Source organism: Dipodomys ordii, unplaced genomic scaffold (assembly GCF_000151885.1).
Source record: "Dipodomys ordii isolate 6190 unplaced genomic scaffold, Dord_2.0 Scaffold95, whole genome shotgun sequence".
Taxonomy (NCBI): Eukaryota; Metazoa; Chordata; class Mammalia; order Rodentia; family Heteromyidae; genus Dipodomys; species Dipodomys ordii.
In genome coordinates, this window is record NW_012267311.1 from 2,822,094 (window position 1) to 2,835,101 (window position 13,008).

Genomic DNA, 13,008 nt, shown 5'->3' on the forward strand with positions numbered 1-13,008 from the left:
AGTACATTTCTTATCAAGCATTGTTGCCTCCTCCTTTGTTTCCCCATACCATCCCTTCCCATCTTCCCCTACCTCCAAATTTCTTTATTATTTTTTAAATTTAAATTTTATTGTAAAGTGGTGTACAGAGGGGTTACAGTTATATAAGTAAGGTAATGAGTACCTTTATTTTAGAAAAGTGTTACCCCCTCCCTCATTTTCTCCCAATATTTTATTTTATGTTATTCTTTTGGGGGGGTCTGGTCATGGGGCCTGAACTCTGGGCCTGAGCACTGTCACCTGTCTAATTTTTGAGGGAAACATATTGCTGTGTGTTTATTCATAAATTTTGTGTGGTTTGTGCCACACATCTGGGTCCAGAATCTGGAGATTTAAATCTCCTATCTCCTTTTAGTTGGTGGTTTCTTGTAGTTTCCTTAAAATGGGTGATGGCTATGTGGTGGTATATCAACTGGAAGGATGAATCAGATAGTCAGTTTCAGAACTACATTGCAACACTATTTCAAAGGCTTCTTCCTGTATGTGGAACTCTTCTCAGTTGGGTGAGGAAATTTGTTTTCAAAGGTTATTAGTAAATCATGGTATTGTGTTTGTGGCAAACTCTTAATTGAGACCAGTCACCACCACTGCTTCAAATTTTTTAGAATAATGTGAGATCCAAGGTGTATCTTTATTCTCTAGGAAGATTTTGTTGTTGGTGGTGGTGGTCGTGGGGCTTAAACTTAGGGCCTGGGCACTATCCCCAAGTTTTTTCACTGAAGGCTAGCCACTCTACCACTTCGAGCCACAGTGTCACTTCTGGTTTTTAGGTGGTTAATTGGAGATGTCTCAGACTTCTCTGCCTGGGCTTGGCTTTGAACTGTGATCCTCACCTCTTAGCTTCCTGAGTAGCTAGGATTATAGGGGTGAGCCACCCATCTTTTCTAGGAAGATTTTTCTTAACCAGGGTGATAGGAAGAGATACAGCTGACTTCTCCCATTTTTCACATTGAACGTGACCTTTTCTTTTTAGAGCTTCTGCACAGCTATAGAGCATAGGATTGGAGAAGGTTAATTTAAAACTCCAAAACTTTTTGTTTTGTTTTTTAAATTAAGTTTAGCTGTTTTTCGTGAATTGTTGGAAGCTTTTTGTTTTCTCTCCTATCCTTTTGACAGTCTTGATAAGTGACCAAAGCTAGATTCAAACTCAAGATCCTTGTGCTGGTACAACATATGTACATCACCATTTCTGAGTTTGGCTATTTTCAAGGATTCTAAAAAAGTTCATCTTTACTTTTTTTTTTTTTTTTTGGTGCCAATCCTAGGGCTTCAGCTCAGGGCCTGGACAATGTCCCTCAGCTTTTTTGCTCAAGTAGTCTTATTGTTTGAGGCATAGCTTCACTTCTGGGTTTTGTTTTTTTTATATTGGAGATAAGAGTCTGCTTAGATCTCAGCCTTCTGAGTAGGATTGCAGGCATGAGCCATCGGTGCCTGGACATCTTTATAATTTTTGGCAAATTTCTCATTGCTTTTTTAGTAGGTAACTTTTTTTGGGGGGGGGTCGCACCAGTCCTGGGGCTTGAAACTTCAGGACTGTTCCTGGGTCTCTTTGTGCTTAAGGCTAGCACTCTACCATTTGAGCCACAGGGCCACTTCTGGCTTTTTCTGAGTAGTTTATTAGAGATAAGAGTCTCTCACAGACTTTCTTGCCTGCACTGGCTTTGAACTACAGTCCTCAGATCTCAGCCTACTAAGTAGCTGGGATTACAGGCATGAGCCACCGGTGCCCAGCTAGCAAAGAACTTTGGAGGGCTCACCAAAGATACTCACTACAATAGTATTCATAATTGCAAACATGTGGGAAGCTGGATTGGGGATTTGGCTCAGTGGTAGAGTGCTTGCCTGGTATACTTGAGTCCCTGAGTTTGGTCCCTAACAGCACCAAAATAAGAAACAAAAGAGAAGCACCCTAAATGCTCCAAAATAATTAAATCATTAAAAAAAAAGCTCATCTATATGAATATGATAGAATATGTATTTATCATATATATGATAGAATATTGTGTTAATGGGGCTGGGAATGTGGCTTAGTGGGGTTGACTCCTCAGTACCACAGAAACAGAAAAAGCCAGAAGTGACGCTGTGCTTAAGTGGTAGATTGTTAGCTTTTAGTAAAAAGAAGCTCAGGGACAGTGCCCAGGCTCTGAGTTCAAGCCCCAGGACCAGCACAGAAAAGAAAAATCTTTACATTTATGATCATTATGATTAACACAGTATTCTTTTTGGGGGGAGGGCATCCTGGGGCTTGAACTTAGGGCCTGGGCACTGTCAAGCTCAGGGTTAGCACTTTACTTCTTGAGCCACTGTTCCACTTCTGGTTTTTTTTGTTAGTTAATTGGAGAGAAGGGTCTCAGAGGCTTTCCTGCCCAGCCTGGCTTTGAGCTGCAATTCTCGATTTCAGCTTCCCAGTTAGCTAGGATTATAGACATGAGCCACTGTTGCTTGGCTTAAAAGTATTTTTTTTTTGTAAGGAAATGAAAACATGGATAAAGCAGAAAACTATTATAAGGAACTACATCAGAATGCTGTTATTTCTAGGTGAGAAGATAATATTTAAACTATGTGAGTAAAAAGAAAAATATACTACCTTTTCATTTTTGATGCTGTACAGAATGGCCTTATTAGTTTATTGCTATTAAAAAAAATCAGTATTCCATGTTAGGCATGTAGCTCAGTGGTCAAGTGCTTGCCTAGCTTGTGAAAGAAGGGCTCTGGATTCCATCCCCAGCACTTCAGAACAAAAAAGAAAAACAATGGATGTAACATGCATTCCCATGAGTTGACTTAAAAATTATAATACTTCAGTTTTGATAGTGTAACATAGTCTCATATATGTTTGAAGGATTCCTCAAAGATCATGCTTTTATAACTGCATCACTAGGGATAGTAAATTATAAATGAGTTACTTTATACTTAGGAGTATGCTCTATAGAAAGAAGCTTTGTTTCTTTGGGAGTTTAACAGGGTGAAGTATTAGATGAATTAGTTTCATTTATTAGCATGTCTTTCTTTTTTTTTCAGGCACATATTAAATTTCCTATTGACTATCCATATTCACCACCTACCTTCAGATTCTTGACCAAAATGTGGCACCCCAACATTTATGAGGTAAGCAATGTAATCATAAATTTGTGTGTAGATTTATTTTCCTGGTTAATTCTTAAAATAGACTGGGACTGGGAATGGAGCTCAGTGATAGTATTCAGTTAGCATACAAAACACCCTGAGTTCCATCCCCCACACCACACATGTACGCAGTTGTTCTTTTAAAGCTCTCTGTATGTCATTATGTACTATAGCCATACAGAAGTGTTCATGATTTTTGTACATTCAGTTAATAGTCTCTAAGTTTAATTATCTAAAATTGAAGTGGATTTATAATACCTAGAATGTATTGTCTAATTATTGAGGCTTTAAACCTATTACCTTATTGCTGAGATTACAGTACACATGTGTTAATGTAGGCATCTAAATATTTAATAAAGGCATATAAATTTATTTGTGTACCTATCCTCTAACTTCACAGCCAGGGTCACCTGTTGATCAGAGATTCAGCTTTTTGGGGGGATTTATTCTACATTTGGACTGGCCTCCTTTCAGGAGTTACTGCTGAACATTTGAAAGCCTTTTTTGGAATAAATCCAAGGTGAGGTTCTTCTGAACAAATCAACATGCCTGCAGAAACTAGCATTACCTTAGGTGATTGAAACATACTAGCTTCAGGCTAAGTTATAACATTGCAAGAATAATGTACTAGCATAATGGAGCAGCTTTTAAGTTTCACACATGTGCTTTTTCTGTAATTCCTGACTTTTTTTCTGTTCTTTCCTTTGCCCTCTTTCCGACTCTTTCTTGTGTGACAGGATTTCATACTGTATCTCAGGCTAGCCTTGAATTGGGGCTCTTCTAGTCTAAGCCTCATATCTGCTGTGATTTCTTTTTTTCAAATAGGTCATACTAGTACTGAAAAGGTAATACAGTTTTCCTTTCCAGAAATAGTAAGTTCCTAGGGTATTAGTGGTTTGATTTTGTTTTGGAATTTAAAATAATAAACATTAGAGAAAATACAATTCTGTATAACAAAGTTTACCCAATTGTAGGAGAGGTATGTAGAACTAATTTATTATTTCTTAAGATTAAACTGTCAATAGTCTCAGAAGAATACTTGGTATCTTAGGTTCACTGTGTTGCTATAGCAAAATACCCTAGTTTGAGTAGTTAATGAGCAATTAAATTATATTGCTTATATTGGTGCTGAGAGTTGGGAAGACTAAGAACAAAGTGCCAGCAGATTTAGTGACTCCTGAGAATTTTTGTTCTATTGAGATAATGCCTTGATGCTTTATCACATTGCTGAAGAGGTATAGCAGCTTTCTTTTGCATCTTTTTTGTTGTTCTTGTTAGTCCTGGGGCTTGAACTCATGGTCTGGGTGCTGAGCTTTTTTGCTCAAGGTTAGGACTCTACCACTTGAGCCACAGCTCCACTTTTTGGTGGTTAATTGGAAATAAAGGTTTCACAGACTTTCCTGCCCAGGTTGGCTTTGAACCTTAATCCTCAGATTTTAGCTTCCTACTGAGTAGGCAGAATTACAGGTGTTAGCCACCAGCACCTAGTGCTGGCTTCAAACTGCAGTCCTCACATCTCAGCATCCTGAGTAGCAAGGATTATAGCTGTGAGCCACTAGCACTTAACTTTTGCAGGTTTTTGTTGTTGTTGTTGTTTTGCCTGCCCCAGGGTTTGAACTCAGGGCCTGGATTCTCTCTTTGAGCCTCTTTTTGTTCAAGGCTAGCACTCTACCACTTGAACCATAGTGCCATTTCCAGCCTTAATAACTTATTGAAGAGTTCACAGACTCTTGTCCGGGCTAGTTTCAAACCATGATCCTCAGATCTCAGCCTCCTGAGTAGCTAGAATTACAGATGTGAGTTACTGGCACCTGGCTTTTTTTTTACATCTTTTATAAGGGCACCAATCCTAATAATGAATATATAGTGTGAAGACCCCACTTTTTTGTATGTGTGTGTGTTCTACTTCCTTGTTTTTGGTGGTTAATTGGATAAGTCTCAGAGACTTGTCTCTCTGAGCTTGGCTTACCCCACTTACCATGATTTGTTCTATATCCATCCATTTCCCTGCAGATGACACAATACTCTTTCTAATGGCTGTGTGAAATTCCATTTATAAATACTGCAGTTTTTGAATCATCTATTGTAGGACAGAATTGAATTTTTTTTTTTACTCCAGTCGTAGGGCTTGAACTCTGGGCCTGGTTCCTCAGCTCTTCAGCTCAGGCGAGCACTCTACCACTTGAGCCACAGCACCACTTCTGGTTTTCTGGTGGTTTATTGGAGATAAGAGTCTTACGGACATTCCTGCCCAGGCTGGCTTTGAACCGGGATCCTCAGCTCTCAGTCTCCCAAGTAGCTAGGATTACAGGTGTGAGCCACTGGCGCCCGGCAAACCTGAGAGACTCTTAACTCCAATTAACTAGTAAAAAGCTGGTACCTAGGGAAGGATGCCTGAATTGGTTTGCTTCTTATTCCCTACGCAGAGAAGGATGTATGCTAAAGCACATAGAGTAGGAACCTCTAAATAATACTGAAGTGCTACATACACCTGGCTATTAGCCAACAGAGGGAAGGATTATGTTTGTTTTATGGTCGTTGTACATAACTTTTATTTTTTAAATTGATTATTTTGGATTGAATTCAGAGCCTTGGGCTTACTTGAGCAAGTTCTCTGACACATGAGCCAATGATTTTATTTTTTGTGCTGGTGTACTGGTGCTTGAACTCAGAGTCTTATGCTTTTTGATGGTTAATTGGGAATAAGAGTCCCATGGCCTTTCCTGGTTGGCTTCAAACCATGATCCTCAAATTTTAGCCTCCTTAAGTAGCTGGGATTACAGGTGTGAGTCACTGGCTTCTGGCTGCTCTACTTTTTTTTTTTTTTTTTGCCTGTCATGGGGCCTGAACTCTGGGCCTGGGCACTGTCCCTCAGCTCTTCAGCTCAAGGCTAGTGCTGTAACACTTGAGCCACAGCGCCACTTCTGGTTTTTTTTGCTTATGTGGTGCTGAGGAATTGAACCCAGGGCCTCATGCATGCAAGGCAAGCGCTCTACCACTGAGACACCTTCCCAGCCCCATGTTATTTCTTAAGTGTGTTAGGAAGTATTGATCATATTCTAAATCCTAGATGTGAACTTTACATTAATTTAAAAATTACTTTTCAGCTAGGTGCCCGTGGCTTATGCCCATAATTTTAGCTACTCAGGGGGCTGAGACCTGATCTTAGTGCAAAGCCAGCTCTAGAAAAGTCTGTGGGACTCTTATCTTCAAAAAGACAGAGGTGGAGATATGGATCAGTTGGTAGAGCCACCAACCTTGAGCAACAAAGCTGAAATACTGGTCCTGAGTTGAAGCCCCAGTACCTCTCCCACCCCAAGCCCAACGGCCCCAAAAAGATTTTTTTTTTCAACTCAGGGAATATATAATAAAAGTTAACTTATGGAAGTTCTGTATATAGCTCAATAGTAGAGCATCTGTCTGGAATGTACAAACAAGGGTGTGGGTTTGATCTCTTATAGTTAGCATTAGGATTTGAATTTAAAGCTTGCTTGCTTAGTTGCCACTGTTATTTGAACCATGTTCTAACCCTACTTTTTGCTGGTAATTTTTGAGATTAAGTCTCAGACTGTTCTTTGAACCTTTATCCTTTGGATCTCAGCCTACTGGGCATCTATTACAGAAGCCACTAGCACCTGGCTAAAAGTAACAGTTTTGATACAGTGTCTTGAGGTACCTTGAAAATACTAGCAGGGGGGCTGGGAAGGTGGCTCAGTGATAGAGTGCTTGCCTTTCATGCATGAGGCCCAGGGTTCAGTTTCTCAGAAAAAGCTGGAAGTGGTGCTGTGGCTCAAGTGGTAGAGTGCTAGCCTTGAGCTGAAGAGCTGAGGGACAGTGCCCAGACCCAGAGTTCAAGCCCCACAACCAACAACAACAACAAAAATACTAGCAGGAAGATTCAATTAGATTTGCTGCTTTTTTGTTTTTGTTTTATTGTCAGTCATGGGGCTTGAACTCTGGGCCTGGGCGCTGTCCCTCTGCTCTTCAGCTCAAGACTAGCACTCTACCACTTGAGCCACAGTACCACTTCATAAATTAGATTTTGAAGAGTAGCTGGTTGTCATTATCACAAAATAGTGCTTTTTCAGAAGATGTCTTAACTTGGAATTGTAGCCAGAGGTTAATGAAAATGTAAAGATGATTACTAGAGCAATTTTGTTTAGCTTTAGTTGCTTGAAAAGTAATGTTAATGTTAATGTGTTGTATGTATTTTTATTTCACTGGGGATTGAATCCAGGGTCTCATTCATGCTTTACCACAGAGTTATACCTCCAGCCTTTATATATATAGTATGTTTGTTTTTTGGAGAAAGGGTGTATATAGGCTGCCCTGGAATTTGGAATCCTTCCTACTTCAGCCTCAAGTAGCTGAGATTGTATGCATGCACCACTCCACTGAGCTTAGTTAGATACATTGAATTTCTAATTAGAATTATTGTATTATATTGTGAGATTATGACAGATTATAGTCTTTTTTTTTATGCTGGTAATGACTTGAATTCAGGGACTCAACTCTTGCTTAGCTTTTTCTGTTCAAGGCTGGTGCTCTAGCACTAGAGCTATACTTCCCCTTCTGTTGCTTTTGGCTGCCTAATTAGGGATAAGAGTCACTTGGATTTGTTTACCCAGGCTCACTTCAAAATGCAATCTTCAGATGTCAGCCTCTTAAGTAGCTAGGATTACAAGTATATGTATGAGCCACTGGTGCCAGGCTAATAGTGTATTTACTTTACATTTGGGTTTGTGGAAGAGTTCATTTGTTTTAATCTTGTAATTGCTTTTTTTTTTGAATGAAGATCTTAACTTGATTCTGGTCTGGAATTCCCTATATAGCGAAGTCTGTCCTTGATCTTGTGATTCTCAGTTTCTCTAGTGATAAAATTATTGCTACCGCATATGCCACCACAATTAGCTAATGCCCCACTTTTAATTTTTAAAAACAATAGGTAGCCCTCATGTGAATAGTGAAAAATTTATGTCTTGATCATACCAGTGTAACTTAAAAAATACAAGTTAAGAGCCAAGTGTTAGTAGCTCATACCTATAATGCTTGCTACTTAGTAGTTGGCTGAGATCTGAGATTGCAGTTTGAAGCTAGCCAGGGCAGAAAAGTTTGAGAGACTCTTATCTTCCAACTAGCTATCAAAAAATTGGAAGTGGAGCTGTGGCTCTAGTGGTAGAGTGCTAGCTAGCTTGGCCCCAGCCCTAAGTTCAAGGTTCAAGTCCCCAGACCACCAAAATTGTGTGTGTGTGTGTGTGTGTAAATATATGTAGGGCTGGCAATCCTCACCTGTAAAAAAAAATCTCAAACATTTAATACATCAAATATACATCATAACTTAGCCTAGCCAATGTTAGTAGTACTTCAGACACATATGATACTCTTTGGGCAAGATAATCTTCATATAAAACTTATGTTACAATAAACTATTGAATATCCTTTGTAATTTCTTGAGTATTTGCATCCAAAATAATGCTGACGATGTAGTATAATGTAAAATATCAACATTGGGCTGGGAAGGTGGTAGAGCGCTTGCCTTGCATGCCTGAGGCCCTGGGATCCATTCCTCAGCACCACATAAGCAAAAAGATAAAAAAAAAAAGCCGTAAGTGGCGCTGTGGCTCAAGTGGTAGAGCTCTAGCCTTGAGCTGAAGAACTGAGGGACAGCGCCCAGACCCAGAATTCAGGCCCCATGACCAGACCCAAAAAAAAAAAAAAAAAAAAAAGAGAATCCATCGGGTCTCCAACATGGGAACCCAAAGAATGCAGGACTTGCTCCGACACTCAGAAGTAAAAATTAGGCAAGGAAATCAACTCATTGAGGACGTAATTGTAAAGCCTGTCAGCTCACGAATGCCCCACGACCGACCAAAAAAAAAAACAACAAAAAAGAAAGTTCAGGAAAAGCGCCTAGGACCTGAGTTCAAGCCCCAGGACTGGCACAAAAGCAAAACTAAAAATTTCTAACCTAATTTCTGTTTTTTTTTTTTTTTGCTGGTCATGGGGCCGGAAGTGGCGCTGTAGCTCAAGTGGTGAAGCGCTAGCCTTGAGCTGGAGAGCTGAGGGACAGCGCCCAGGCCCAGAGTTCAGGCCCCACGACTGGACCCAATAAATGAATGAATGAATAAATAAATAAATTATCAATATTTTACCTGTTTTGGTTCCATAGCTTGTTGATATTGCCCTGTATTATGAGACAATGGCATATTTGTCAGCCTGAAAAAAGAGCCTGAGAAAAGATCAAAGTTCAAAATTTAAAGTATGGTATCTACTCAGTATTTTCTCACAGGGTGTCAGTTAAAAAATGATAAGTTGAACCTTTGTAAGGAAGTCAGAGACACTATGTATACCGTGGATTATGAATTATGTTTGTTTCTTTGGAAACAGTAATACAAGTACTTTGAAAATATCAAAAACTTTTGAGGCTGGGAAGGTGGCTCAGTGGTAGAGTGCTTGCCTTGCATGCATGAAGCCCTGGGTTCGATTCCTCAGACCACATAAGCAGAAAAACCCAGAAGTGGTGCTGTGGCTCAAGCAGTAGGGCACTAGCCTTGAGCTGAAGAGCTGAAGGACAGCGCCCAGGCCCAGATTTCAGGCCCCACAAGCAGCAAAAAAAAGAAAAAAAGCTTTTGATATTTAGATTTTTAGTTTTATAATGTTCATTACTGATTTGAGTAAGGCTCAAGTGGTGAAGTTTCTGCAAATGTGAGGTTCTAGGTTCAATCACCAATACTACAAGTAAAAAGTTTATTATCAGATACAAAATTCCTTTTGTGTAGTTTATCTTTGGCAGACAAAGAATTCTCTTATAACTGCTCAAAGCTGACATATTTATGACAACTAAACTCTGAAGTATGGGCTCATTGCCCAATTTTATTTTTTTCTTCTCCTTGTGTTGGTACTGGAACTTGAATTCAGGGCCTGGACACTGTCCTGAGCTTTTTCACTCAAATTTGGTGCTCCACTCCTTGAGCCAAGGCTCCCCTTCTGGCTTTCTGGTGGTTAATTGGAGAGAAAAGTCTCACAGACTTTACTGGTGGACTGGTTTTGAACCAAACTCTCATATCTCAGCCTCCTGAGAGCCTGGGATTGCAGGTATGAGCTCCTAGGATCTGGCATTTAAGCTACAGTTTCAAGAAGTATGTCTGCATAATTTTGAAATGTTGTATTTATTGAGCATTAATTAATGCATGTGACTCTCATTTAAGTTCACCATGGAGAAATTTTTTTTTTAAAGATAGAATTGTTACATTGTCTGAATTCAAGACTTTTACTGCTTCCATCTTATTGCTTGTCATAGCTTGCTTAGTGGTTTATATCTTCTTGGCTCAACTTTGGCAGCTCATATGGATCTAGAAAGTGTATCCATCTCCTTAAGATGTTTCCCTTTTTTTTTGTATAGGTTTTCTTTTCTTTTTTTTTTTTGGGGTCCAGTCGTGGGGCCTATTAGTGTTTGAGGGCAAGGAAAGTTTGTTTTGTTTTGTTTTGTTTGGGGGGAGGTTGGTCGTGGGGCCTGAACTCTGGGCCTGGGCACTGTCCCTCAGCTCTTCAGCTCAAGGCTAGCGCTCTACCACTTGAGCCACAGCACCACTTCCGGCTTTTTTTTTCTTTTTGCTTATGTGGTGCTGAGGAATCGAACCCAGGGCCTCAGGCATGCAAGCAAGCGCTCTACCACTGAGCCACCTTCCCAGCCCCCTTGTATAGGTTTTCAAAGTATCCTCTGATGATATTTTGGATTTCTTTAGTATTTATTGTGACTTTTCCTTTTTCACCTCTAAATTGATTTGCATCACTTCTCCTTAAAAAATTTTTTTTGTTATTTTTAAGCTGTTGTACAGAGGGGTTACCATTTCGTAAGTCAGGTAATTGAGTACTTTTTTTGAACAATGTCATCCTTTCCTTTGCTTCTCTCTCTCTCTCCCTCTTTCCCTCTCTCTCTTTAAGGGAGCTAGGGGGACTTTTTTTTGTGGGGCCTGAACTCTGAGTCTAGGCCCTGTTTCTCAGCTCTTCAGCTCAAGGCTAGTGCTCTACCACTTGAGCCACAGCGCCACTTCCGGCTTTTTTTTTTCTTTTTGCTTATATGGTGCTGAGGAATTGAACCCAGGGCCTCAGGCATGCAAGGCAAGCGCTCTGCCACTGAGCCACCTTCCCAGCCCCTAGGGGTACTATCTTAATAACTTTGTTTCATTGATTCTTTGTAGGTTTTTTAAGTTTCTATTTCATTAACTTCTGCCCTAATTTTTACTATTTCTACTAGTTTGGTTTGTTTGAGTTGAATTGAATCAGTTATGTATTTGAATGTTCCTTTCCCCCACCCCCAAGCTTTTTGATTTCTTTCTCTATTTCTTCAGTGATCCACCAGTTATCCAACAGTGTTATTACATTTCCATATGTTTGATGTATTACCTTTTGCCTGTTGAGTTCTCATTTAACTCTATTATACTCAGATATGAGATTATTTCAGTTTTCTTGTGTTTGCTCAGACTTAAAGTATGTCCTAGATGGGCTGGGAAGGTGGCTCAGTGGTAGAGCGCTTGCCTTGCATGCCTGAGGCCCTGGGTTCGATTCCTCAGCACCACATAAGCAAAGAGAAAAAAGCCGGAAGTGGCGCTGTGGCTCAAGTGGTAGAGTGCTAGCCTTGAGCTGAAGAGCTCAGGGACAGAACCCAGGCCCAGAGTTCAGGCTCCACGACCGGACAAAAAAAAAAAAGTATGTCCTAGAATTTTATCTGTTTTGGAGACAGTTCCATGGGCTGCTGAGAACGAGGTATATTGTGGGGTTACTGGGTAAATATTCTGTAGATGTCTGTTAAGTCCATTTGGTTTGTGGTGTCATTTAAATCTGCATTTTCTTTGCTTATCTTCTGTTTGGATGACTTATTATTTATTGTTAAAGTCTCCCACTGTGTTGGGAATCTTACCAAGGAGTTTTTGTTTAATGAACCTGAGTATGATGTATATTGCATGAGTGTGTTGATGCTTATATATTGACAACTGTAATTTCCTTTTCATGAATCACTTCCTTTTTTTTTTTTTTGGTGTTGTCGGTGGTGGGCTTGAACTCTGGGCCTAGGTACTCTGAGCTCTTTCACTAACGCTAGCATTCTAGCGCTTTGAGCTACAGCGCCACTTCTGGTTTTCTGGTGTTTTAATTGGAAATAAGAGTCTCATGGAATTTCCTGCCCCAGCTGGCTTTGAACTGCAATCTTCTGATCTCAGCTTCCTGAGTAGTTAGGATGAGAAGTGTGAGCCACCAGTGCCTGGTAATCATTTCCTTTATTAATATGAAGTGACCTTTTCTGAATGATTTTAACTTGAAGTCAGCGTTAGCAGATAGATGTAAGTAGGGCTACTCCTGTTTACTTTCAGGGTGCATTTTCTTGGAAAGGCTTTTTTAGTCCTTTTACTCTCAACTATTTTTGTCTTTATCAGTGGTCTGTTTCTTGAAGGCAACAAATAGTTGGACCTTGTTTTCTTTTTTTTAATTGTGAAAATACTGTATAGAGGAGTTACAATTACATGAGCAAGGTAATGAGTACATTTCTTATCAAACATTGTTGCCGCCTCCTCTGTTATCCCTCCCCACCCCCAAAGTTGTAAAGTTCTTTTTAATGATTGTTGCAGTGGGTCCACCTGTGTCCCTATTTAAACCATTTGATGATTTCTTTGTTGCTTTGTATGTCTCTCCTCCACAGTATAACCCCTGCTTTCACTGTATTTGATGTTGGTATAATTTGTGGAAGGGAAGGGAAAGACCTTGTTTTCTTATCCAAGCTACTATTCATTCTCTCTCTTTTGGTGCCAGTCTTAGAGCTTGAACTCAGGCCCTGAGCTTCTTTTTTTT

At 39.9% G+C, this 13,008-nt stretch overlaps 1 protein-coding gene across 2 annotated transcripts in view; it reads left to right on the forward strand.

Moving 5' to 3' along the window:
- The window catches only part of Ube2r2 (ubiquitin-conjugating enzyme E2R 2), a 91,515-nt gene that overhangs the window by 50,330 nt on the left and 28,177 nt on the right, over nucleotides 1-13,008 (forward strand). Inside the window, exon 2 of one of the 2 annotated variants that reach the window (XM_013026658.1) lies at nucleotides 3,061-3,147. The exons of the other annotated variant lie outside the window; for it this stretch is intronic. Coding sequence (XP_012882112.1) covers nucleotides 3,061-3,147 — 87 coding nt within the window. The remainder of the gene's footprint in view (nucleotides 1-3,060; nucleotides 3,148-13,008) is intronic. 2 annotated transcript variants of the gene reach the window in all.